Source organism: Camelus dromedarius, chromosome 4, assembly GCF_036321535.1.
Source record: "Camelus dromedarius isolate mCamDro1 chromosome 4, mCamDro1.pat, whole genome shotgun sequence".
NCBI lineage: Eukaryota > Metazoa > Chordata > Mammalia > Artiodactyla > Camelidae > Camelus > Camelus dromedarius.
This window is the reverse complement of record NC_087439.1, coordinates 65,923,890-65,951,333: the sequence shown is the minus strand read 5'-3', so window position 1 is coordinate 65,951,333 and position 27,444 is coordinate 65,923,890. Positions and strand designations below refer to the sequence as shown.

General features: G+C 36.1%; 1 protein-coding gene across 10 annotated transcripts in view; it reads left to right on the top strand.

The window, feature by feature from the left end:
- PIKFYVE (phosphoinositide kinase, FYVE-type zinc finger containing) overlaps window positions 1–27,444 on the top strand; it is a 73,181-nt gene that overhangs the window by 15,346 nt on the left and 30,391 nt on the right. For 4 of the 10 annotated variants that reach the window (XM_064485043.1, XM_064485042.1, XM_064485044.1 and 1 more), the window contains 13 exons: window positions 2–209; window positions 2,062–2,151; window positions 8,259–8,403; window positions 9,704–9,861; window positions 11,038–11,149; window positions 12,061–12,208; window positions 12,755–12,922; window positions 18,241–18,300; window positions 19,909–20,038; window positions 20,461–20,641; window positions 21,308–21,382; window positions 23,391–23,498; window positions 26,812–26,952. In XM_064485043.1, coding sequence (XP_064341113.1) covers window positions 2–209; window positions 2,062–2,151; window positions 8,259–8,403; window positions 9,704–9,861; window positions 11,038–11,149; window positions 12,061–12,208; window positions 12,755–12,922; window positions 18,241–18,300; window positions 19,909–20,038; window positions 20,461–20,641; window positions 21,308–21,382; window positions 23,391–23,498; window positions 26,812–26,952 — 1,724 coding nt within the window. Of the gene's footprint in view, window position 1; window positions 210–2,061; window positions 2,152–8,258; window positions 8,404–9,703; window positions 9,862–11,037; window positions 11,150–12,060; window positions 12,209–12,754; window positions 12,934–18,240; window positions 18,301–19,908; window positions 20,039–20,460; window positions 20,642–21,307; window positions 21,383–23,390; window positions 23,499–26,811; window positions 26,953–27,444 lie in introns of those variants that run through there. The other 6 variants (XM_031451898.2, XM_031451896.2, XM_031451903.2 and 3 more) reach the window with 4 other exon arrangements.

The following is a 27,444-nucleotide window of genomic DNA, read 5'->3' as shown; positions in this document are numbered from 1 at the left end:
GGGGACCTCCGAGCTTGTACATACTGTAGGAAAATAGCCTTAAGTTATGCTCATTCCACGGACAGTAATTCCATTGGCGAAGACTTGAATGCCCTTTCAGATTCCGCTTCCTCTGTCTCTGTACTTGATCCGAGTGAACCCCGAACACCTGTAGGGAGTAGAAAAGCCAGCCGCAACATATTTTTAGAGGATGATTTTGCCTGGCAAAGGTACTGTCACTTAAATAGAAATTTATTTGTATTTGATAAATACTGAGAGTCTTATGACCTATGAGTGCTTTAACATTTAACTTCTTTGAATTGTTTCTTGCGAATAAACCATTTTCTTCTTTTTTCTCAGCTTGCCTCAGAAAGGATCACAGAAAATGTTTATGGATAGTGATAATATTGACTAATTAGAATGTTAGCTCCACAAGAGGAGAGACTTTATGTCTGTCTTGTTCATTGTTCTATGCCTGGCACCAAGAACAGTGTACGGCATATATATGGTCTTGATTATGTTTATTGAATAAGCAACAGAAGTGATTCAAATTAATAATTTCTAAAGTAGGCTTCTTTGAGAAGGATTCTCAGTCCTCAGAGGAGGCTTAAAATTTGTACTCATGATATTTGTAAATGAAATGAAGGTTTCAATGTAAATGAAATTAGTTTTTTTTTCCTTCCTAAGGGACATTTCATGTTTTTTCATATGTCTAAATATGCTACGTTGTCTGGTAGTAGAAGATGTTACTAACTCTTTCTTGGAAGTGACTTGGAATTGTTTGAATTAGAATCCTAGGTTCATCAGTTTCTGATTTTTTTTTTTTTCTATAGCTAAATAGTTTTCTCATGTGTGGTATGAAATCTGGCCATGTCAAAGTGCTTGAAGTTTTAACTAGCATCTTACTGATAAGTTATTTTCTGATAATCCTTAATGGAGTGAGGAATTAGTATGTAACCAATGATTTTAGACAAAAGTAAAAAATGAATTATAACTACATTCAACATGTATGAATCTCAGGTATATAATGTGGAGGAGAAAAGGAAGTCACATATATGTCCATATTTATAGAAAGTTCAGAAATGTACAAAATGAATGCACTCTCTTGGGATTTATACTTGGTTAACTGAAAGAAAAGGAAGAGAATGATAAGTATAAAATTTACAACAGTGGTTTCATTGAGAGCAGGGAAGGGAGTGGGATTGGGTGGGAGGAACACAAGCACTTTAAAGTCGGTGGTAATGCTTTTTTTTCCTTAAATTGCTCGATGGATACACTGGTGTTTGTGGCATCATGATTCTTTATAGTTTATGTATATTTTATGAATTTTAAAGATTGATTCTACATTTAGTGAACAACAAAAAAACAAGTAGAGGGATTGTTCAATTCTTAGTTTAGTAAGCAGTGCCACGTGAATGCCTGGCCCTGTTGTGTAAGCCTAGAATTGGCAAGTGTGACTTAATAAAATAAACCATATTTGAAAGCTTTCTGGGAGATGCAGGATAAATGTCAAAGGCAGAATAATTTTTAGGTTCTATGCTAATTGTTTAATGTTCGTTCTCTTCTAGCCATCATATCCCTGTGGTAGGAACTACTTTCCCTTTTTGACAGATGTGGATGCTGAAGTTCAGACAGATTAAGTAATGTGCCCAAGGTCACACAGCTAGTAAGAGGTAGAGCCTGCCCCTGGACCTGCCTTTGTCTGACTCTGCAGTGCTTTTCCAGTTAGTTATGGGGACTGAGAGTAAAACACTTGAGCTCAGTATTTCCGCCTCTAGGCACTGCAGTCTTGTGTATGTGATGTGAGAAGGAGCTCTGTAAGTCACTCATCTGGCCGATTTGATTATTTTATTGGCACTCCATATACTTAATAAACTCTCCGTGATCAGTCCTTCAGTGTTTGATATACTTAAGACGAAAACCATCCTGGTTCCACCTCAATTAAAGGGAGACAACAAAAATGGCCTGTAAGCTCATTTTTGTAGGGAAAAACAGTCTTTTGAATGTTAAAGCACTGCATTGAAATTGGATTTGCCTGTAACGCTCTTAAATTGTCTCAGTATTTTCCTGTTTTCCTTACAGTTTGATTCATCCAGACTCCTCAAATACTGCTCTTTCAACGAGACTTGTATCTGTTCAAGAAGACGCTGGGAAGTCTCCTGCTCGAAATAGGTAAACTGCCAAATGAAAACACTGTATTCTGCATCTGATTTTTCTTCTTTTTATAGTAATGAGAAAAACAAACCTAAAAAGAATGGGATTGATTGTTATACACTTTCTTAGTTTTGAAAGCTGAATTAAACTATCATTTCCTTTTTGCTCGTCAGTTGCCACTTGCATTCTCTCAGTGGTCCCTTCCCATTGTTCTCTACTGGCTTCAGATCTCAGAACCCTCACCTCACTTTCTTTCTGGCTTGGCAGGGGGCTTCACTTTCTAATGCATAGCAAAGAGGGGAGAGAACTGAAGGGGACTTCCCCAACTCTGAGCACCACTTACCAACTTGATTACACTTGGAGCTCATCCTTTTTCTCTTCTCCACCCCTGGTTCTCCATTTGTGTTCTGGTTTTCATCCCTTACTGTTTTTTATTAGTTATCCTATTAGTGTTCCTTATCTTCCACTTCTCTCTGCTGACTCCTTACCGTCTGCATTTGAACAGACTTAGGTCTTGCTTATTAAAAACAAACAAACAAATAAACAAAAACCCCTCCTTTGTATCTTCCCTCTAGTTCTCTGTATTTTCAGTTTATTTTCTTCTTTGCCAAATGCCTTGAAATAGTGGCCTATAATTGTTCTGTACCTGCACACTTCTCTTCAACCTGCTAGAATATTGCTAACATCCATACCTCCCACTGAGTATGCTTTCATTATTAGAAAATGAATGAGTAAGTGGTTATAAACCTGAAGAACTAGACTCTGACTCACCATGGTTTAGCATACTTTCAGTTTATTCTTTCAACAATTAATAAGTACCTACAAACTAGGGACTTGTCATACAGCAGAAGTTCAGACAGACAAAAATTTAAAGCACAGAAAAGCATGAGTAGGAGAGGAGACTGGAATTTTAAATAGTGTGGTCAGTGAAGAGCTCATGGGGAAGGTGACGTTTGGACAAAGACTTGAGGATGTGAGGGAGTAAGCCATGTGGACATTTCGTAGGAGAATGTACCACACAAACAGTGAATAGCTAATTCCTGAGTGGGAACATGCCTGGCAGGGAGTAGCAATGAGTCCTGTGTACCAGGAGTAGAACTTTCTTACAGTTCATTGTGAGGGCTTGTTGCGTACTCAGTGAGATGGGAAGCTGTTGGAGAGTTTCACTTTTTATATGTATTTTGAAAACATTTTATATTTGCAGCAAAGTTGCAAGAAAAGGGATAAAATAAATTTTCATGTGTACTTCATTAAGATCACTAAGTTACATTTTGTACATTTGCTTTGTTATTGTATATAATACTGTATTTTTGTTTGTTTCCTGGACTATTTGAGAGTAAGTGCAGACATTATCGTCCTTTACTTTTCTTAAAAAAGATTAATAAACTTCATTTTGTAGAGCAGTTTTAGATTCACAGCAGAATTGACCGTTAAGTACAGAGAGTTCCTTCCCATACACCTCGTGTCCTCCCTAGCCTCCCCCACTATAAACCTCCCACACTGGAGAGGGATGTTGTTACAATTGATGAACCTGCAGTGACACATCTTTACCACCCCAAATGTATAGTTTATGTTAGGATTCACTCTTGATGTACGTTCTGTGGGTTTGAACATGTGTACTGACGTGTATTCACCATTGTAGTAAAGTGCAGAATAGTTTCACTGTGTTAAAGATCTTCTGTGCTCTGCTTATTGTTTCCTCCCTCCTCTGAACCCATGGCACTGGTCTTTTTATTATCTTCATAGTTTTTCCTTTTCCAGAGTGTTACATAGTTGGAATCATATGGAATATAGTCTTTCCAGATGGGTTTCTTTCACTTAGTAATATGCATTTAATTTCTTCTGTGCCTTTCTATGGCTTGATAGGTCATTTCTATTTAGCACTGAATAATATTCCATTGTCTGGAAGTACTGTAGTTTATTTTTCCACTCACCTACTGAGGGACATCTTGGTTGCTTCCAAGTGTTTGCAGTTATGAATAAAGCTACTGTAAACAACCATGTGCAAGTTTTTGTGTGGGTATATTTTCCATTTATTTGGGTAAATACCAAGGAGTGTGATCACTGGATCCTATGGTTAAGAGTATGTTTAGTTTTGTAAGAAACTGCCAAACTGTCTTCCAAAATGGCCATAGCATTTTGTATTCCTATCAGCAATGAATGGGAGATCTGTTGTTTCACATCCTTGCTGGTATTTGGTGTTATCTATATTCTGAATTTTGGCCATTCTGATAGATCTATAATGGTATCTCATTGTTTTAACTTGCGATTTCCTAATGGCTTGTTATGTTGAACATCTTTTCATTTGCTTTCTAGCCATCTGTATACCTTCTTTGGTGAGGTGTCTGTCTAGGTCTTTGGCCCATTTTTTAACTGAGTTGTTTTCTTATTGTTGAGTTTTGAGAGTTCTTTTTATATTTATTTTGGATAATCATCCTTTATCGAATGAGTCTTTTGCAAATATTTTCTTTCAGTCTGTGGAAGACGTCTTACGCACAGCGTAAGTTTTTTATTTTAATGAAGTCCAGCTTATCAATTTTTTCTTTCATGGATGGTGCTTTGGTATTGTAGCTAAAAAGTCATCTCCATAACTAAGATCATCTAAATTTTCTCCAATGTTATTTTCTGGGAGTCTTATAGTTTTACATTTTACTTTTAGGTCTGTTATTCATTTTGAGTTCATTTTTGTGAAAAGTACAAGGTCTGTGTCTAGATTAATTTTTGTGTGTGTGGATGTTCAGTTATTCCAGCACCATTTGTTGAAAAGACTTTTTGCTCCATTGCATTTCCTATGTTCCTTCATCAAAGATTAGTGATTATATTTGTGTGGATCTGTTTCTGGGCTTTCTGTTTTATTCCACTGATCTATTTGTCTGTTCTTTCACCAATACCACATTGTCTTGGTTACTGTAGCTTTATGGTAAGTCTTAAAGTTGGATGATTGTGTTAGTCCTCTGACATTGTTCTTCTCTTTCAACAGTATTCTGGCTATTCTGGGTCTTTTGCCTCAACACATAAAACTTTAGAATCAGTTTGTCAATATCCACAGAATAACTTGCTAGGATTTTGAATAAGATTGTACTGGATCCATAGATCAAGTTGAGAAGAACTGACATCTTGATGATATTGAGTCTTCCTATTCATGAACAATGACTATTTCTCCATTTATTTAGTTCTTTGATATCTTTCATCCACATTTTGTAGTTATCCTCATTCAGATCTTACACCTATTTTGTTTGAGGTAGTATTTCATTTTTGGGGGTGCTAATGTAAATAGGAATTTGTTTTAATTTGCCTTGTTCATTGCTGGTATATCAGAATGTGATTGACTTTTGTATATTAACCTTGCATCTTGCAACCTTGCTATGTTCTAAGCTTTTTTTTTTTTGTTGATTCTTTCAGATTTTTACATAGATGTTCATGTCATCTATGAACAAAAACCATTTTAATTCTTCTTTCCTATTCTGTATTCCTTTTATTTCCTTTTGTCTTACTACTTTAGCTAATGCTTCCAGGATGATTTTAAAAATAAGTTGTAAGAGAGGACATCCTTGCCTGAGCAGTTGAAAGGACAGAGTTGCCACTTGTTGAGATAGGGAAGACTGGGAGGAATATTTTGGTTTTAGACATGTTGAATTTGAGATACCGTCTGGACATCCAGCTGAGATATCAAACCGTTAGATGTATAAATCTAGAGTTCAGGCAAGAGGTACAAGCTGGAGATGTAAACTTGGGTGTTGTTACCATGTGGATGGTATTTGATGCTATGAACCTGTGTGGAGATCATCAAAAGAGTGAGTGGAAATTGAGGAAATAAGGACCGAGGACTAAGACTGAGGAAATGAAGAAGAATCAGAAAAGGAGACTGAGATGGAGAGAGGAAGCCAGGAGAGCATGTTATCTTTTTTTTTTTTTTTCAGTTTATTTTTATTTTTTGATTTACAGTGTATTAATTTCTGGTGTATAGCACAATGGTTCAGTTATATACATATATATACACACATACTCTTTTTCAGAGTGTGTTGTCTTAGTAGCCAAATGAAGAAAATAACTCAAGGAAAATGGGTTATCCTGCCATACATCAAATAAGATGAGGAGTAAAAACTGACTATTGGGTTTAACAATAACATTGGTATAGGCAATTTCAATGGGTTGTTTGGGGCTCTGGAGAGAATGGAAGAATAATTAGAGACAGTTTTGCTATAGTGAGGGAGGGAAAAGCAGCAGAGGAATTTGAAATCAAGATAATTTTTAAAAGATGGGACAAATTACTATATTCCTGTTGTCATGTGTACAAATGTAGAGATAACTGTGCTAATTTACAATCTCTCTCTTTCTCTCTTTTGTGGTCTCTCACCTTAATCAGCTTCTTCAACTCTGCTGAAAATGTGGCAGTGGCTTCTTTGTGGGCCGACTTGTCTCTCAGTTTTTGTTTGTTTTTTTCGTTTTTTTGGTGGATTCCACAGTGATAGTTACTTTTTTTTTCCTCCAGTTTTTTAATTTATTTTTAATAGAAGTACTGGGGATTGAACCCTAGACCTCGCTTTGTGATGCTAAGCATATGCTCTACCACTGAGCTGTACTCCACCCCCCATCTTGGTGTGTTTTGAATTAATGCTGAGAGTGATATATGTCTTTAGGAAAGATGTAACTTAGTCAGTGAGTACTGTCTCTAAATAAAATTTTACTTAGCATTCCTTAGCACTGCTTATTTAAATATTTGACAACAAAATTGACTAATTTTCTTTTATTCTTGTTGCCGCATATCAGAGTATGTGTAAGGATGGTGCAGTGTTAGAGAAGCAGAATGCATGGATAATGCACACAGTGGACAGGAGATTATAATTGGTTGAATAGGTCACAGGGGCAACTTTTCACTGCAGGAGTATGCCAAGAAATGATTAATTGGTTATTTAAAAGATCTTGTTTATAGACTATATTTATTTGACATCAAGGTTTCTCAGTAACCATTAAGAATGATTTTTTTTTGCTGAGCCTGTTACAGCAAAAAATTTTTCTATGTAATTTCTTAAGTTATTTTAAAGTATCTATCTTTTTGCTGGAAGAGCATAGTTTTTCAATTGAGGCCTGGTTTTGAATGGCAGTCCTGTTACTTTTTTGGCTGAGTTAGATAAATTTCTTAATTTCTTATTCTTGATTTCTTTATCTGTAGAATGGATCTAGTTGTATCTACTCTGTAGGATGCCGTGAGACCCAATGAGGGAAGATACAACTTAAGAGTGACTTTAACACATTTAGATGCTTCTGCCTTTTATCCTTTATATAAAAGCTAAAATTGGGTTTCATTTTTTCTAGGTAGACGCTAACTAAATTTCCAGCTAAAATTATTTTTTATAAATAAATGCTTGCTTGCTGCTATTGGTAGTCCACTTACAAATCATTTATTTGGTAACTTTGCCAAGAGGCAAAATTAAGGATATTATGTAAGTACTTATATAATGAGAGGAATTAAATTTTCACTAACTTTTTCATTGATCAAATTCAAGGATAATAATCGAGGACAGTATTTTTAATATAGGCCTACTAAGGAAAAGAAAGGAATTCTTTTTGGGGGAATAACATTTTGCTTAGTTGAATTGGAGTTCAAAGTTATTGTTTCCTGTCACTGGAACATTATAGATATCCAATTTAAAAAAAAAATTCTTAGTTCACTGGTTCTGGAAAAACTGTTCGGCCTTAGGCCATAGTTTACTAGCCCTGATCTGCAAGATTATTTCTGCATTTAGACTGTAATACTTTATATTCGTTAATTAAAAAATACAAAAACAAATTTTCAGCATTTTAGAGTCTATATCTACTTCCTTTGAAATATTACTGAGATATGAACTACATCTATAATTTTTTCCTATAATCTTTTCATAATGACTTTGTTTTAAACTTATTTTGAAATAACTTTAGACAGCATGAAGTTGGAAATATAGTGTAGAGAATTTCTGGATACTTTTCTCCCAGCTTCCCCACTGATAGTATCATACATACTCATCATAACTGCTTTTAAAAGTGCCATTAACATTGGCAAGTAAGCATTTACTTGCTTTCACTGTAATTCTGTTTATTGATGAAGAATTTACAACTGTGTTTTCACTTTCTGTTTTTATTTCCAGATCAGCTAGCATTACTAATCTGTCACTGGATCGATCTGGGTCTCCCATGGTACCATCATATGAGACATCCGTCAGTCCCCAGGCTAACCGAACATATGTCAGGACAGAGACCACTGAGGATGAACGCAAAATTCTTCTGGTACCGGTCCAGTATCTTTGACCCATTGCCAGTTTTGAGCAGACAGAATGTTTATCTCATTGATTCCTTTTTTTTAAGGCAAATATAAATGAAATATCCAATTAGCAGATAAATAGAGCAAGTAATTAGCTTAAGTTTTTATTAGAATCATCTGAAATTGGTCAAGCAGTCCACGCTAATATGCTACATTAATATTTTCTTGACCTCTTTCGTCTGGCAAAATCAGAATTCAAGTGCCTACATAATACTAGAGCTTAACTTTTAGTTAGGTCCCAGATTGCTGTTTAAACTTTGGAACATGTTTCGCGTACATGTGGAATGCTTTTCAGACATTTAATATTACATGTTTAAGTGGATAATAATCAGCTGTGTATTGAATTTGTCTCAGTAAAATACTGTGTTTAATCATAAGAGTGACTCAGAGAGATGGAAGATACAGCTTCTGTCCTCCAGCTTACAATTCAAAAAGTAGAAATAAAGTTGATGGGCAGGTCCTTAATAGTAAAAGAAATAATACTTTAATGGTGAAAAATAGAGTGTTGGTAGTGAGGGAGTCAGGAAAGGCCTTAAATTGAAAAGCTTGGACTGGACCTTGAAGGATGGGATGGATTTGGGTGTGCAGTGAAGAAAGAAAATCTTAATTAAGGTGGGGAAAGGTACAGAGGTGAGAATGAGTACGGCATTTTCCATGGACCAAAGTAGGATTTCTTAATTAGGAGAAGCTGAGAGGCATAGTAAGTTTGATTCTGTGGGCAGTGAGAATAGAGTTATTTGGGGCTGCTTGGTAGAAGGTGGTGAATTCAGTCTTTATAAGTTTTAGATTTGAACCTGTAGGTGCTGAAGAGTGTTGAAGTTTTTTTGAACAGGGAGTAATTTTCACTGCTGGCCTTTCTCTTGGAAATTCACCTGGCAGTTGGGTATAGGTGAGAATGGTGAAAATCTGATGGAGTGAAGGCAGAAACAGTTACTTCAGTGTGATTGACTGTTCCTCCCTTGTTCCATCTCTAAGAGGGGTGTGAAATTTTGTGCTTAGATAATCAGGAGACTGATAGTATGTGCCACCAAGTGAAAAAAAAATTATTTGTGACAGTTGTATTTCAAGAGAAAAAACTATGTTTGGAATGAGATGAGTTGAGTTCAAATTGTTCCCCATGCACGTGTCATTTCTATTAAATCATGTAAGTTAGCTATGACAAAGAAATATGAATTGAGTTTCCTTTATGAAACTAGAAATCACAGGAATGAGTTTGACAAGGAATATTGCATCTCTCTCAGGGGTGATTACTTGCTCATAATATGATTTCAGGACAGTGTTCAGTTAAAAGACCTGTGGAAAAAAATCTGCCATCACAGTAGTGGAATGGAGTTTCAGGATCACCGCTACTGGCTGAGAACGCATCCCAACTGCATTGTAGGAAAGGAATTGGTCAACTGGTTAATCCGAAATGGACACATTGCTACAAGGTAATGGGATCTTAAGAATGACTTTTTGATGTTATTCATGAATTTATTTTTAATGATACATCATTGTAGATATAAGAGGAGCAGTGTTTTTTTTTGTGTATGTGTGTGAGTTGGGGCTATTTGTTTTCTGCATTTGGTGTTGGGGGTGCTAATTACTCCATCCTCCTCCCTTCTGGGTTGTAGTCAGTTGAGGGTAGATGCAAGGAGCCGAATGGGGTCACAGTTTACCTTATTTATTAAAAGCAGCAGAGAGCAGTAATTTCTGAAGCACAGAGCTCTCTAGTTAAGCAGGGTAGGGGTGCTAGAGCCTCAGACCATGGTGGGTTCTCCTGCTGCTGCTCCGTAATCTGGACATTCAACCTGTCTTGAGAACTGGGTCCAATAGCCATGCCTGGAGTGTCCTAGCCTGCCTCACAAATCATTTGTGAAAAAGCAACAGACAGGTCCTGTTGCCTTTCAGGGTAATGTGTCCCCTAGCTTTTCTACTTGCTTAGATTAGTTCTTCCTCTCTTGGGAGGAAGAAAGTGTGTAGGAAGAGGAGAAACAGCAGTAAGCAATGAAGTCCTGGGTTCCAGTTTTGATGGTATCTCTTTTTAACTTTGTGTTCTCAGTCAAGTTATTCAGTCTCTTTGAGACTTGACCTCTTAGCTCTAAAATAAGGAAAATTTATGATCTGGTGAAGAAGCTGTGAGAATGAAATGAAATATTATGGGCTAAGGTACTTTATAAATTGTGAAATGCCATATAAATGCAATGCATCAATAAGTGTCTAGTTTATGTGTATATATAGATAATACATTTTATACCTATATCTGTAATACTTGGTATTGTCATCTTAACAAATACTGTAAGCTTCTTCAAGACAGGAGCCATGCTATTCTCAACATTTTTTTACTCCTCTAGTAAGTACAGGGTATGCATGTGCTGAGTACTTGATTGTGTAAGTAAGATGAGGTTTTGTTGGGACGGCATTATCAGTAGGTACTCCTTTACTGTGGTAGCTGGGAAAATCTGTTAATTAGCTTCAAGTCTTTCTTGTTTTATCCCTCACCTATCCAAGGAACATTTGAAATTCCAACTCCTGAGTAGAATGGAAAAAAAAAATTTTGTGTCTCATCTTGTAAAATTATTCTGACTGACTTTTAAAAGTTTTCATTTTTGTTGGTCTTGATTTAGGGCGCAAGCTATAGCAATTGGACAGGCAATGGTCGATGGACGTTGGCTGGATTGTGTCAGTCATCACGATCAGCTCTTCAGGGATGAGTATGCTCTGTACAGACCGCTGCAGGTAGTGTTCGGTGGTACCGCTGATGAGAATATAGCGAGCTTTGTCGCCAAGTCTTCTACATCAGTGGAAATGAAAAGTAGTTGAATTACCCAAAGATACACGTTCTTAACGTGTTTCCCCTGCTGTCTGAGGAGAGTTAAAACGTTTTTACTTGGAAGATAGTAGTGATGAAAAATCCATTGGAAGCAAACACTTTTCATCTGGTGTGGCTTTTCTTAAGCTTGGCTTTATAAAGTATCATTTACCTTCAGTGGTTTTTAGTTTTACTTTGTGTTTTCAGGATTAAGAGGGAATATATTTAATAAAATAATTGAAAAAATTTAATGTCACCATTGCAACTGATTTTAACTCTATAGCAGTATTAAATTGTACAGCAATGGTAAAACAATGAATATGCTATTTTTTTAATTAAGAAAGTGGAAATTAAAGATAGAACTTTTTAAAAAGATACACTTTCACTTTTACTTTATGTTAATTTTGATATAAATAATATTCAGTAATACCTTTTTGAACTAAATTTGGAAAGTCAATGGTTAGAAGACAAATTACACAAAAGTGGTGTTATGTGTTAAAATGTAATAACTGTTTTCCAGGGTGTGTCTTAGCATTGGCACAGGGTTAGGATATATTCTCAGCCATATCCACTCTCAGGACTAAAAGAAGAATCACTGTAAAATCTGTATATTATGTTTTGTTGATAATACGCTGCCTCTAAGCCCACCGATTCATGAATATTACAATTTTAAGAGTGGAATTGCCAGCATGATGCTTGTTTACAACTTAGTTTCTGTTAATTTGCTTGTTTTTACATAAATTTATTCAGTGGTTAGCTTTGTAGAAATGTTGTGTGACAGCCTCAACATCACTGCCATTGAGGGTCAATTACTTGGATCCTGTCTTGACCCTTTCAGAGTACAGAATTTTCTGAGACCCCTTCTCCGGACAGTGACTCAGTGAACTCTGTGGAAGGACACTCCGAGCCATCCTGGTTTAAAGACATAAAATTTGATGACAGCGACACAGAACAGATAGCTGAAGAAGGTGACGATAATTTGACCAGTGAGTTTCACTTTCTGACATGTTAGTTTTTTATGAATTATTACTGTGTATGTATGATAAAATGACTGTTTTTGTTTATTTAGTTGAAACAATCCTACTTTTAAGATTTATGGCTCCAACTAAATGTGAACAACATCTGATAGCAATCCTTGTCCTAGATACAGTATTTTCTTAAGAAACCCATGTGTTAGGCTACTGGTGTTTTCAGATTTTGCCATTCTCTTTAGTTTGCAGCAGCTTAAAAATAACTCTGAGCTAATAATGTCGCAGTAGATAACTTTCTCACCTCCTCACTGTGGTATCAGACCTTCTCTCTGCAGAACCTCCAATACCTTTCTTCATTTTAAAAATTCATTTTATGTTTAACATGTTTAAATTTTATTAAGTCTACACAGAAGTACATGAAAATACTGTATCCATTTTGGTATTGCACATTGGGCTTGTATATTAAAAAAACATCTTTCTCCTTTCCTCCAATACCCTGATGAAACCCGTTTTTACTCCCTTCCCCTCCCTGTATTTCTTTCCCCTCCCTGACACTAAAAGATTCTGCCAGTCCTAGCAAGCGCACATCAGTCAGCAGTTTCCAGTCCACAGTGGACAGTGACTCAGCCGCTTCTATCAGCCTGAACGTGGAGCTGGACAACGTGAACTTCCATATCAAGAAGCCCTCCAAGTACCCACATGTGCCCCCTCACCCTGCTGACCAAAAAGGTAGGAGGTAGTCACCGTCTGGATCCAAACACAGGCTGGATTGCTGGCTATAGAACTTGTGCCAGCCTGTCCTCTGGCTTCCTCTGTCCTGTAGGGCTGAGGGGATCTGGTGTGGGTTTTGGTCCACCCTTTCTCATATTCCCCACACCTCCTCCCCACATGTTTTTTTTTTGGTTGGCTCCAGTTCCTTTTATTTCTTGTTTTCTCCCTCAGTATCACCACACCCAGTGTAAAGCTTGTCGTCTTTAAAATTAGGAGCTACATCTGACTGCCTTTCCCTTAGCATAATGTGCAACTTCCAAGGTGGCATTTCTTTGCATTTATAACATGGATGTTCTGCTCTCTTCATTTCTCTTTCTTCATTTAACATTTTAAAGCCTGTTTGCTTATGCTGTTACCCAGAAGCATAGTATTTCACTGAATTTTTCAGATGCTTGAACTATGCTGGGGAAAAACATTTACACGTTCCAAAATGTTTTTCTGCTATAATTTAAAATGCTTATTGTGTATGTGCTATGTTTGTAAAAAAGTTTTCTTCTGTATTTAATACAAAACAAATTATTTTTAGCTATCTTATTTGAGGCTTTAGTTTACTGACTTAAAAATAATAAAGGCCATATTCAAAAGATATTTGATATAAAAAGAAAAATAATATAACCATTACTAAACTCCAACATAGCAGTACATAGGAATGAAATGCCTTTTTTTTTTTAAGTGGATGATGAAGTTTACTTTGTTAGATGTAATTAAAAGCCAATTTAAATTTTAACTCTAAGGTGACATTAGTAAAAGTAAATAAATAAAAATACATAAGTAAATAAGTAACTCTGTTATAATATATGTCATTATGTTATAGTAACTGAAAAAAATCACTATTCTAAAGATGAAGCAGTTTATTCCATGATTTCACCAGGAGTTTGAATTTTTAATATTTAATAGTGCTATAAATTTGAATTATCTCCTTACTTAGATCAGAAATGCTTGCCTAATTCTTCACTGCTCCCTATTTTGAGCCTAAAAATAGGATCAGAAGAGAGAAGCTTTTGAACTTACACATCTGTGCTTAAGTAATTGGCAACAAATTCACATTTCTACAACAAATTTCTTGTAATTGTCAATATTAGCCATTATCAAGTTGTGGTAAAATGTCATTTAAGAGATATCTAATAAAAAGGTATATCTTATTTAAGAATAGACATTTAAAAAGGGTGTGGGAAAAGAGGAGACCTGACTAGCAGTGAATATGAGTAAGATACATATCTTTATGGGAATCCTCAAAACAGAAATTGGAAAAATAGTAGGGAACATTCGGGTGAGTATGAAAGGACAGTGAAGCAGGAGTGACACTTTTGTGAGAACTAACGTAGACTTTTGTCGCATGGAAGATGTTGGATTTTTGTTATATAAATTACAGATGTGATTCAGAGGTGGGATGACCTTTTGTGAGAGGGTATCTGTTCTCTGGACACATCTGTTGGCAATTTCATTGTTCTGAAAGTAGAGTGTGAAAAGCATTCTTGACTTGCTGATGATTTCATTTCCTGAGAAATTAAGGAACTTTTTGAAAACTGTGAAGAAAGAGACCTGTCATCGTGGAATTCGTAATAGTGAGAGGTGAACCGCTGAGCAGAGGCAGACATTTACTCTATGAAACCTGACTTCGTAATGTTGGGAGAAGAATGGAATAGAAGGCTCCAGGATGACACTGTGACAGTACAACCTCAAATTGTGTCTCTAAGGAAAATTAAAGGGGACGCATCTGCAGTTGGAAAAACCATCATGACTCCTCTGGAAACTCTCTGGTCTCAACCCTTTAAAAAGATTTTCTACAAAATTTGTGAGAGGCAACTTTCATTTGAGGATCAGTCTGAAAGAGGAGCCAGCACTATTAGAAAAGTGGCAGGTTAGCAGAAGTCCAGATTGCACTGAAGGTTGGAGGAAATGCCAAGGGTATCTTGGAAAAGACTTAAAACTGTGATGCAGAGAAAGAAAAATTAGGCCAGTTATTTGGGGAACTTGATAATAATATTAATTGAAGCTTTTTAAAAAAAATCTCTGTCAAGATAATCTTACCAGGAAAAGACACTCACTTTCAAGAGGAGGTGAAGTCCAAGACAATGAAGAGTTAGAGAATGCCCGGTTGTTGCTATTGTTTTTCTTTCAGTTTTTTTGAGCTATAATTAGCATAAAGCACTGTATACATTTAAATTGTACAGCATAAGTTTAATGAACATTGATCATCTCACATAGATACAAAATTAAATAGAAAAAATATTTTTCCTTGTGATGAGAACTGTTAGAATTTACTTTCTTAACAACTTTCACAAATGACATATAGCAGTGTTAATTATATTTATTGTGCTGTGCATTACATCCCTGGTACTTACTTATCTTATAACTGGAAGTTTGTACCTTTTGACTACCTTCATCCAATTCCCTGTCCCCCAACTCTTCCTCTAGTAACCACCAGTCTTCTCTCTTTCCCTGTGTCTTTGTTTTTGAAGTATAATTGATCTATAACATTAGTTGCTAACTACACAACATAGTGATTCCGTGTTTCTATACGTTTTGAAATGATCACCAGTTAAGTCTAGTTACCATGTGTCACCATACAAAGATATTACTGTATTCCCCACACCGTACATTTCATATCCATGACGTATTTATTTTGCAACTGGAAGTTTATTGTCCCTTAGTCTCCATCACCTGTTTTTTCCCTCCTTCCACCCTCTTCCCCTCTGGCAACCACCTGTTTGTTCTTTGTATCTATAGCTCTGTTTCTGTTTTGTTATGTTTGTTCATTTGTTTTATTTTTTAGATTCTACGTATGAGTAAAATCATATAGTTTTTGTCTTTCAGAGACTTATTTCACCTAGCATAATGCCAAGTCCACCCATATTTTCACAAATAGCAAGACTTCATTCTTTTTTGTGACTGAGTTATAATTCCATTGTATATATGTGTACACACACACACACAGAAAGAAGATAATTATTAGACTGACCTTTTAGGTCATTTGCAACCTTGAGAGTCTATAATCTGAGGACTTTACAAATCCCTTAATAAATGTTTCTGGCTTTCACAGTTCTCTCTTAGTTTTTAGCATACTACCAAAAATTATTCTTTTTTCTGTTTTTCTTGTGAAGTTGAAATACAATAAGTTATTTTTTATGCACTCCAGTTAAGAGGAACACCGGTTACCAGAAAATAAAGGTCATCAGAGTGGTCTAGTGAGGGAAGTCTTCCCTAGCTTCCCTAACCAGCAGACTACCCTGCTTCTGGTTTTCATTCCTCTTAAATATAAATGAGAATAGGTGCTTTTTATCTTTCTGTTAAAGTTACAGGTAGTACTTCTTAACTCTTAAGGATCATTCTCTATCTTTTAAGGTTGAGGAAATTTGAATTTATAAAATTGAAAATACATACTTAAAAAAAAACTGCTCATGTGTTTTATATTACATAAGTAAACCCCCCCATTTTCAGAAACTTGTAAAACTGAGACAACGAGATCTTCTGGTTTAATTTTTCACTATTGGTCTTGGAGAGTTATGCAGTTAAAATACGTTATGTGTTGGAAGCAGGATTCTGAATGGTTCTTGGAAAGTTAGCAAGTAGAACCTAGAGAAGAAAGTGAGAATCATGGCTTCCACAAACCTCTAGACGTAACTTCCTATTTATTGGGAAGCATGGGGGTATAGGAGCAAGGTGAACAGCACCATGAGGAAACAGTGCATCAAATCCAGAATGGGGCATGTTTCCCAGGACATTTGGCCTGGGTCTTTCAAAATTCAGTATCATAAAAAAGAAAAAACAGGAGAGGTCTGCTTTTGATTAAAAGAGAATGAAGAGAATGCAGTGCATGAACCTTAATGGATCCAGGTTTGAGGGGAAGAAAAGCGTTTCGGGACAGTTAGATAAATTTGAATATGGCCTGATTTGATGGTATTAAGAAAGTGTCAGTTTTCTTAAGTGTATAAACGGTATGGTCATCAAGAAGAATGACCTTATTTTTAAGAGATGCATGCTGAAGTATTAGTGGTAAAGTGTCATGATGTGTGTAATTTCAAATGGCCTGGGAAAAAAGTATGCGTATATGGAGAGAGAAATCAGATATGGCAAGTTAACAATTGTTGAATCTAAGTGGACGGTATACAGGATTTTTTGTTTGTTTGAAATTTTTTCATAATGGGAAAAATCCGTCACTTTTGGAATTATGTATGTGTGTATATATCTTTTAGTATGAAAAGTAAAGCTTGTAAAGCCACTGCATCAGTTGAATGAACAGGGGTTGACGTCATTAATTACTGTGAGGGAGGTGTAGAAGTAAAGGGTAACATCTATTTTCACTTGTCCACATACTTGATTTTACTGTGTTTGGCATGGCATCCTTGAATTTTTGAAATAATGCCTTTTCTCTACTTTCTTGTTTGAAGGATGAGCATATTGGCTTATAAACATTGACTTTTTAAGCCTATTTATAAATGAAATCTGCTCGGAAAGAATTTTGTGAAGCACCTTCGTCTTAAAGGACTTAAAATGCGTTATGGTTAAATTTTCATGGTAGAAAGAACCTCATTTGAGCTGTGCTTGGTCACAGACCCAGAGAAAAGGTCATGGGGAAGTAAAAGTAAAGAATAAGTTTCACTTAAAAGAAAACTATTCAATATTCTAAAAGTTCTGGAAGAACATGCTCAGAGTGTGTTCAGCGGCTGTTTTTTGGCAAATATTTGGAAGTATTTGATTAGAATTTTTGAAAAACTATAACTAATTCAAAACCTAAGAAAAATCCTGATGAGTTATAACTTTATTCCCTGCCATTGTCACTTTTGTATTCATTTGTTTTATAGCTTATATTCTGAAATTTAAAAAAACCCACCTTATGTTTTATGAGGTGGATTCTCTATCTGAAACTACCTTGTTTATAGGTGGACTCATCATTTGTTAAATAATACAGTTATATATGAGAAAGAGTATAACTTTTTAGGCTTGTCATGCAAATTACTAATGATCATAATTTTCATAAATCAGTTCACTTTTGGTAAGGGAAAAATGATCTGTTAAAGATTTTCTGTCGCTACTGTCTGAAGGTTCTGTTGAGTTATTAATTTAAGCCTTATCAAGTTTAGTGTGATGTGTGCAGAGCAAGTTATAAACAGACATTTTAGCCTAAAGTTTTCTTGAATTGGCCGGGCAGTGATGGGTTTAGTATGAGTAATACTTTGTGTGTGGGTGTGTTTTCTGTATAATTACGCTGCTGTGTTATAGTCATAAGCCTCTTCTTTCCTTCCTCCTCTCTCTGCTCTCTCCCTGGTATGCAGAGTATTTGATTTCTGACAATGGAGGACAACAGCTCTCAATAAGTGACGCCTTCATCAAAGGTAATTTTATCAAAAGCTATACATGGGGTGGTGTCTCTTTTGTTTGTGAGGATATACTTGGGGCCTAGCACATTGACTGGCGCAGAGTAGGTTCTGACAATATATTTGATTATTTTAGTATCACAGGAACACAGATTTTAATATGTGTAGTAACATACCTGTTGAGAACCGAAAATTTAAACTTGAATTTGGTTTGAAGAAGGTCTCTGGTCTGAAAAGTAGTTGTTTAAGAGCTTTTTAAAATAGAATTTGAATTTTATTCATTTAAAGACATAAATAGTTAATGCTTTCCTATGTCATGAATATAGTATTAAGTATTGATACTCATACCGTCAGGAATTGTCAAGCTTATCAGAAACCCCACAGGCACACCTCATCCAGTTGAGGATGCTGCCTGCCCTTTGGAGCTGACAAGAGAAGTAGACAGAAGAAGATAAATAACTAGTTATGCTGATCATTTCTTTGGGGACAAAAGGAAGTACAGAAGAATACAAGCCTTTTCTAACCCCTTCCCTACTTAGCTTGCCGTGGAGTGAAGACGTACTTAATCGGTCCATAACACTCTACAGATTAGGCCTCAGATAATGGGAGAGTTTCACACAAAAGAAGGTGGGGCAAGCTGGTACAAGGGCAGCCACTTGCAGCTGGTGTCATAACTTAGCAATGTTTCTAAATTCACCTCCAGGCATCTCGTTTAATGAGATGTTTGTAGACCAAGGATTTACATAATTGAAATGTGCAGTTCTTGTACCTCACTTGGGATGGACTCATGCTTTACTGTGTGGTCTGCTGGACTGTTCCAAAGTGTTTTTGTTTACTTTGCTTTAGGATAGGAAAGATTAGAGAATTTTTTAAGCATTTTTCACCTATTTCCATTTATTCAGTCACATTTTTCAACAGTTATTTAGTGAGCATCTTTTTTGCAAAGCATTTAATACTATCTTAATGTTTTTTGTCTTGATCCATTTACAGAAGTTTACATAAATTGTTTTTTTGTCATGTTTTAATTTCTTTGTAGTTAATTTTTAGGTCTGACTTGTAGAAGTTTTGCCAGTAAAAAAGAAAGCCTTTGTTCCAGTATTGAAAAAGAAACACTAAAAGGATTGTCTGAATATGCTTTCTATGCTGCCGTGTACCAATTCAGATGTATCCGAGCTGAGCTTTTCTCTTTAAAGTTCAGCACCCCCATGATCACATGTTGTTCTGCTTGCATTCAGATTTCTGTTGAATGCAGTTTTCAGTTTGTGATTTTATAGAGAAAATTAACCACCTTGTTTTTTAATGTCCCCAAATAAATAAAAGGACTGTAAAAAAACATTTTATTTGTTTTCCAGAGGCTGTATTTATAGTTATTTTCTTTAGAGTGTTAGTTGGCTTATGTAAATTTGCTTTTCACAGTTCTGTCTGTTTTTGACTGTTGAGAATATTGATGATCTAACTCAGATTTCATTCTTTTCTTTATGTATGTAAATGTCCTTGTGTTTTTTACACCAACATTTTGAATTGGATAAGTTAAAAATTTTTTTAAAATAAGGCGGCAATTTCTATTTCTAGGAGTAGATGGTGCAAAACATGACAATGAAGTATAATTTTTTATTTTACACTTAGAATCCTTATTTAATCGTCGAGTTGAGGAAAAATCCAAAGAGCTGCCTTTCACACCTTTGGGTTGGCATCATAACAACCTGGAGCTGCTAAGGGAAGAGAATGGAGAGAAACAAGCCATGGAGAGGTTGCTGTAAGGCTTTTCAGTTTTAATTCTGCATTTTTATACTCTTCAGTGACATGATAGGCACATATATAGTTCTTCCTTATAAAGTCAAAAATACTAACATTACTTAGGAAATAAAGCCTATTCTGTTGAAATTTTTTATAAAACATGAGTCCTAAATTGTGCTTGTCTGTCCCTTTTGTCATTTATGTGTTAAAAATTTCATCAGATTGAATGGGTCATCTTAATTGAAGATAATCACAGATTTCATTTATGTACAAAATCATTAAGGCGCAGATTTGCTGAAAGAATAAAATTGACTAAGAAGATCTTATCTGTGAGCCATAATTCATTTGTTCCTTTCTTTGTAGACTGTTTGTTGCATTTTCAGAATTATTGTCTCTGGCAGTATTAACTATGCAAACTTCTTTCCTGTAACATTTTTGTAGTTCAGCTAACCATAACCACATGATGGCACTACTCCAACAGTTGCTCCATAATGAATCATTGTCACCATCTTGGAGGGACATCATTGTGTCACTAGTCTGCCAGGTTGTTCAGACAGTCCGACCTGATGTCAAGAACCGGGATGATGACATGGACATCCGTCAGTTTGTCCACATCAAAAAAGTGAGCTCTGCTAAATGCTTCCCTAATGCTGGGAACTAATGAGATGGGCCTGAGAATAATTTGTCTCTTAATGGTGCTCTGAAAGGCTCATACCATGAGGGGTGCTAGGCGACGAAGGGGAGGTTTTTCTGTTTGCTGTGTTTGTTAGCAGTGCACTTGGGGGTCATGGAAGCCACTCATAGGAAGTGAGAGCTGAACTGGGGGCAAGGGTGAGTTGGACTTGTAGAGAGTTGGGAGCCCAAACTTTCTTACTTCCTCTTCCTGATGTGTCATCTATGAGAACGCCGGGTCCCACAGATTACTGTCACTGTTCTGAGGAAAAGCAGGGGGTAGTTGCTTTATTTAGATAGTAATGGAGTCTCTTCTGTATTTGTTGCCTATAATATTTAACTTAATAATGGTCTTAATTGACATCTGGCATCAATTTTTTTGGTCAAGTGATATTTTAGAGTACCAGATAGTATGTCAGAGAGTAGGAAGTGGGAAAATTGATGATGTGCTAAGATGCCATTAATTATTGGTTGAAAGAAAGAAATACATATTGGAATTTTTTGTGCTTATTTGGTTACATAATAGTTAAAAAGTAGAAATAAATAATAGCATTGATTTGACTAGATTCTAAGGATGTATAATTGAATTTTATTGTTTTCTTAATTGTTTCATTAGATCCCCGGTGGAAAGAAGTTTGATTCTGTGGTTGTCAATGGATTTGTTTGTACCAAGAATATTGCACATAAAAAGGTAATTGATTCAGTTCAGCAGTGAAGTTCAGCAAACTATGATTATGTGCCAAGCTATCAAGTTGGAGGTGCCCTAATCATGGACGAAAAGGAGAATGGACATTGAGAGGTGACGAGTGGTGTCTGCTGTGAGGGTGAAATTTTGGATGTTCAGGGAGAGTCTCCCAGAGCCAATGATGACTATGACTTGGATAGTGGGAATTCATCAGACAGAAGAAGGTTTCTGGACCAGCAGGGTGATAGGACAGTGATAACATTTCTCCCTTGACCCCACCGCATCTTAGGGGGACAAGATTTTCTAACAGACTGGAGTCCTTCCAGAGGCCTACCATTTGAAAACTTTGTTCTTCTTCATAGGGCTCAGCTCAGAATTATCACTGGATTTCAGTTATCCTTGTCATCTTTCCTGTCTGCTTTTAGCCCTGAGGCCTCTTTCTAGCACTAGCACAAAGAAGTAGGGTGAAGTAACCAGGTGTATTAAGGAAACTCTGAGGTCCTAAGGTGCAAGATGGGAAATGGCAGGAGATGAGGCTGGAGGAAGCAGCCAAGGAAGGGTTTGTATCTCACTAAAGGTCTTGAACTTTATTCTGGAGGCTCCTGATTCACAGAGTGTAGTGTGCATCAGGGTCACCTGTGGACCTTGTTTCAAAAAATGTAGACTCCTGAGCCCAAACCCTAGCCATTCTCCTTCATTATGTTTAGGGGACGGGGAGGCTGGGTCGGGGAAGGGTGGGGCCTCTTAATGGAGGCACAACGGGTATTTCCAGTGTTGTTTATTGGTTCCCACGTTATGAGAAACCACTGATCTTTAACAGTGTTCTCAGACCTTGCTGTGCTTCAGAATCATTTAGGGGAACTTATTAAAAATGGAGATACCCTAGCCCCACCTCAGGATGCTGATTTGGTTACAGTGAGAGTTCAGGCAGATGCTACCCTGAGCAACTGGATGGACGAACTGTGGTCCTGTTTTCACTCTTCTCTAGGCAGAGACTAATAATTTATTTTTTGTAAGGCATTAAGCCTCCTGAAAATTGTTAGTGACTATAGATAAATAAAAGTATGTTTTGATTTAATATTATTTCATAGCAATGATCCAGAGTCCATATTTCTATATAGAGTCTTATTAAAACAGCGCTTCAACCATCAAGAGTAGTGCTTTAAATCAAATTAAATGGTCTTTGTTGAATTCAGGGGTAAATATGTTGTGCTCATCTCCAGAACTAAAAACTGTATGTGGGTTTGGTAGAAACGTATGCATGAATGGCTGTCTTGCTCCACTGACTATATTTAGAGATAGTCTTTAATTTGTAGTAGCTTTAGGAGCCCTGAATGTAGTTTCCCAGCTGATGAGTCACTGCTTTCAGGACCATTTGCCGGTTTGGCCTCCGTAAGCTCGGAAATTTCGATTGTAGGACTCAGGCTGTTCTGCCTGTGGCTTTAGTTGTGTGGTTAGAGTCTATTTTTTGAGTCTTTGCTTCTGGATATGCTTTGAGGTTTTCTGTTTTAACTTCTTGTTATCCAATTTGGCTTGCAAATTTGTGACTGCTTGGAAATTTATTCTATTAAAAATACATTCAGGAAGTATTTTCTTTTCTCCTATCCTTCTCGAATTTCAGAAGAGTTAAGTTCTGCTTTTCGAAGAGTTGTCGATCTCTGGGAGTTTGTGAAATAGCTCATCCTTAAGCCCCTCTCCCCTCTACTCAGGGCTTGATATCTTTTCTTGCAACATTAGAAATTTTTTATAAGTTGCTTAGAGTATAGAGGATTAGGCAAAACAACATTAGAGAAAAATAAAAAGCCAATTTGAAGAATTTTGCATTGCTCTGAACTAATTATTTGCTTTGAAAAAATATAAAAGATCACCACAAAATAGCAAAATGAGAGTATTTTAATATGAGTATAATGAGATAATCTAAGGAATTATGAACAGTGTGAATTTAAAGTTATTATTAAAAGAAGTCTATAAAGTGCAAACTTTCAAAGTTTTAACAAAGTATCCATTTTTTTAGATGAATTCGTCTATTAAAAACCCCAAAATTCTTCTGTTGAAGTGTTCCATTGAGTATCTCTACAGGGAAGAAACTAAATTTACTTGCATTGATCCTATTGTGCTTCAGGTAAGAACTTCTTACTGCAACAAGTGATCTGGAGGGACATTTATGTACTATGTTGCTTGCAAACTCTTGTAACACGTTCCAGTTGATTAAATTTGGCAAAGAAACGTCATTGCTTTTGTTTCATTTAAAAATTTTATAAAAACACATTTGTATGTATTATACTTTAGAAACTTACCAATACCTCTGTCACTCCTTATTTTTAGTTTCAAAGTGTTAAATGCAATATACAACTTTTTGGGAATATATGGAAGGAAAAGTGAAAACAGGAATACTGTTTTCTTGTCCCACCTGGGTCATTGATTTACTTTAAGGATTTCTCTAACTTATCAGATTTCCAATGGTAATACCTGGTTTTTAATATAGTTCTGCTAAAACATGTGTTTCTGGAACACCAGGTAGCTCACACACAGTTGGTAGAGGGGAAAAATGTCAGGTGGAAGTTGTGTTGGTTTCTTTGTGGTTTTTAAGTAAAGAGGCCCAGAATAGCTGCAGTAGGATTATAACCCTCAGCTGGAAAGAAAAACAGAGCAACTCCTATACAAGCAGGGATGCTTTTGGCTCCATTTTAAGAAATTAAAAGTGAGCTCCTGCTCAAAGAGTTCTCTCTGTAGAGAGACGCACCGCCCCTACCCCCTTCCCAATCCTGGATGGCTCTTACGAGCTCACTGCTCAGAGCTCTGTCTCCATTTGTACTGTTGCTTTTGTACATTTTAATTTTCCCTTGAGGTACCCTCCAGCTATATTGAGCTGCCTGTCTGGGCTGTCCAAGTTCTTTGTCAAGGTACCAATTATTCTTGTTGTGCTCTGGACATGAAGGTGCATAGATTTTAAACATTATCTGCCCCAACCTCTTTTCTCCCATAAATGCTATTAATTAATTTGAACTTGTTCAAAATGGGAGGCCTTCAGGAATGTGTATATTCTATTATAGCAGAAACACTTATATTTGGTTCCAGAAACATTTAGGAAAAGCATTACTTGAAAATTCATAGGTGATAGGTGCATTTTTCCAAGAGTGGTAGGAGCAATCACTTTTGTTCTGAATTCGTAGACACCAACGGAATAAACTTAGTTGTGGTGAAAGGCATCCTGGTTTATGAAACTCTGCTCTATTACTTAGTGAACTCTGTTACCTGGGGCTGTTGCCTCTTTGGAATTCAGCTATGTATCAGTGAAAATGAGGAATTTCAACGAGATTTATACCATTCCTTCTAGCTCTGATTTACTGTGACTTTTCAGTGAGAACTGAAAGAATAAGGGGACACATAATTATTGTTCATGGAACTAAGACACTTTGATGCTGAGAGTTTTCTTGATCTCACCAGAGCTGTCAGAGAAAGACTTTTCTAGGCTTAAATCAGCCACATTGATTGCAAGATGGATCCTGATTGCAAAGATGTTAAAATGCTTAAAATTGTTATGTCTTAGAATCGATGAACTAGAAATTGAAATCCACAGGTATTTAGTTACAAAAAAGTTATACTTAAATTCATCCTCTTTATTTTAACTTCACTCTTATAATCAGGTTAATAAAGTCTTCATATTAGAGCAGAGAAGTATGCTCTGGACAAATACATACTTAATAAACAAGATTTAAATCGTATAACTTAAAGCATCATGATCATTAGGGCTTTAAAACATAGTTTATTATATCTTTAACTCCTGCCCTATTCAAGTTCAAAAAAATTTTTTTGAGGCGGTGATTAGGTATGCATGTATGTATTTATTTATTTATTATTTTTTTAACTGAGATACTGGGGATTGAACCCAGGACCTTGTGCGTGCTAAGCATGCACTCTACCATTGAGCTATACCCTCCCCTCTCCTTTTAAGATTTTTAGTTTGAATTGCCAGAAAGTATCAACTGATTTGACTTTTTGTTTCCTTGTTTTGGTCCACTCAGTGTGGAATCACCAATCAAAGAAGCTGAAAGATAGAAAAAGGAGGATGAGAAACAAAGGGCAAGGAGATAAGTAGCCTATAACTTAATCCCGTCCTCACAAGACCAGTCCGGCTCGGTCTGTTGGTCTGCCACTGCTCCCTTCTGTGTTCCTGGCCTGCCTCCTGGTGCTCTTTATTTTCTGAACCTGGCCCAGGCCCCCTTTCTTAACATGATGCTTCGTGTATAATCATAATAGTTGACTGGAGCTGAAACTGAGAATAAATGTATTTGCTATCCCTGTACCAGAGGCCAGAAACTTAAAAAAAAAAATCAGCTTATTCTAGTTATTCTTTATTGGAGCTGCACAAATAAAATCTTTTTAAATGTTATTAAATTACAATTTAATAAGCACAGTAGGATATGAACACATTGCAGGGAAAAAAAATCCATTTTGTTAGTAATGGGAGAATTTGAAAATGTACAATTTCTATGAATAAAATGGAGAAGGGTGAGAAGAAATATACTTCATAACAGAGCAGGTTCATTGCAGGGAATAGGTTCGTCCGGTGCTGATGCCACTGACCGTGAATACGGTTCTGCACAGAAACGCTTTGGGCATATGGAGCAGAAGTGACAGACATGCTCCCACGTTCAGTTGTCTCCTGTCTGAGCCCAGAAATTTTATGAAACAATGAATTTTGTTATTTTAACTCTGGTTGTTATTTACAGTATTCATTTGCTTTGAAAATAAGTTTTTGTCTTGAAATTGTATTAAGCATTATATTTTAGTTTTTAACTGTAGCTGTTCTAGGTAGAGTATGATCTATTGGGAGATTGAAATTAGGAAGTAGCTGAAATAGCATCTGTTGGAGAGCTATTTATTCAGGTACCTGAAACAGGAGATACTCTGGTTAGTTTCAGAACGTACAAGACGGAAGCCATAGCTATATTAAAAACGCTTAGAAATTGCTTTCATTTGGGGAGTTGTGAGGTTGGTTTTTTTTTTTTCTTTTAACTTTTGAGAGCTTGCTAATTGGATTCTTGGCTTTTATATGATAGGCTATTAAGAATTCAGAATCCTTCAAAGTAAAATTAGTGAGTTGGAGAATGGAATTTCTCCTTGACACTCTTTTAAGCATAATCAACAGTTTAGAATGATGAATAACATTCCTGGTTGTGTTTGAGTTAATTCGCTTATAGCAGTGGTAAGTGATCTTCAGCATAGTTTCACCTGAGATTAGGGGCCTGAGAGATGAGTTAATTCATCAGTACTTAGAATGTTTACTTAGTAAGAAATATCTACTAGCTATGGTTTGTGAATGAGGAAAACTTAGGCTGAGTTTGATTTTAATAGTCAGACTGTCCTAATATTTTTATATGTCTAGATCCTGAATTATACCAGGTATAATATTTTCGATTTTCCTTACTTAGGAAAGGGAATTCTTGAAGAATTATGTTCAGCGAATAGTTGATGTTCGACCTACATTGGTTCTAGTTGAGAAAACAGTATCTCGAATTGCCCAGGACATGTTACTGGAACACGGCATTACTTTGGTGATTAATGTAAAATCAGTGAGTGCTTTTATTTTTCTATTTTTATATCATTTAAAAAAATCACAGCTTTAAAATTTATATGCATGTGTGGTAAATGTACAGGGATCTTTGATTATTTATTTCTTGGCTGTGTCATATATACTGAAAGTGGAACAGGCATGGCGGTGATTCCATTATGTAAGACTGGAGAATCTCAGGCTGGAAGAAGTGGAATTAACGTAAAGTTCATACATAATGAGTATGTAACACTCATTATAGGTGTCTGCAAGACCAAAGGTGTGATAGACATTAGTTAATAAGTTGTATTTGGGGAGACTTCATTTTGTTTGGGGACTCATACAAGCAGAAAATGTTCTCTCCTTTGAAAAGCTACTCTCTTCAGAATAGAGACCAATTCTAGAAGTTCCCCACCCCTCATCAGTATCTTGTGCCAGTGCATGATGCTTAAATGCCTTTGGTGATGTTATTAATATAAGTATGGTTTAGTTTAGTGGATGCATATTGATTACT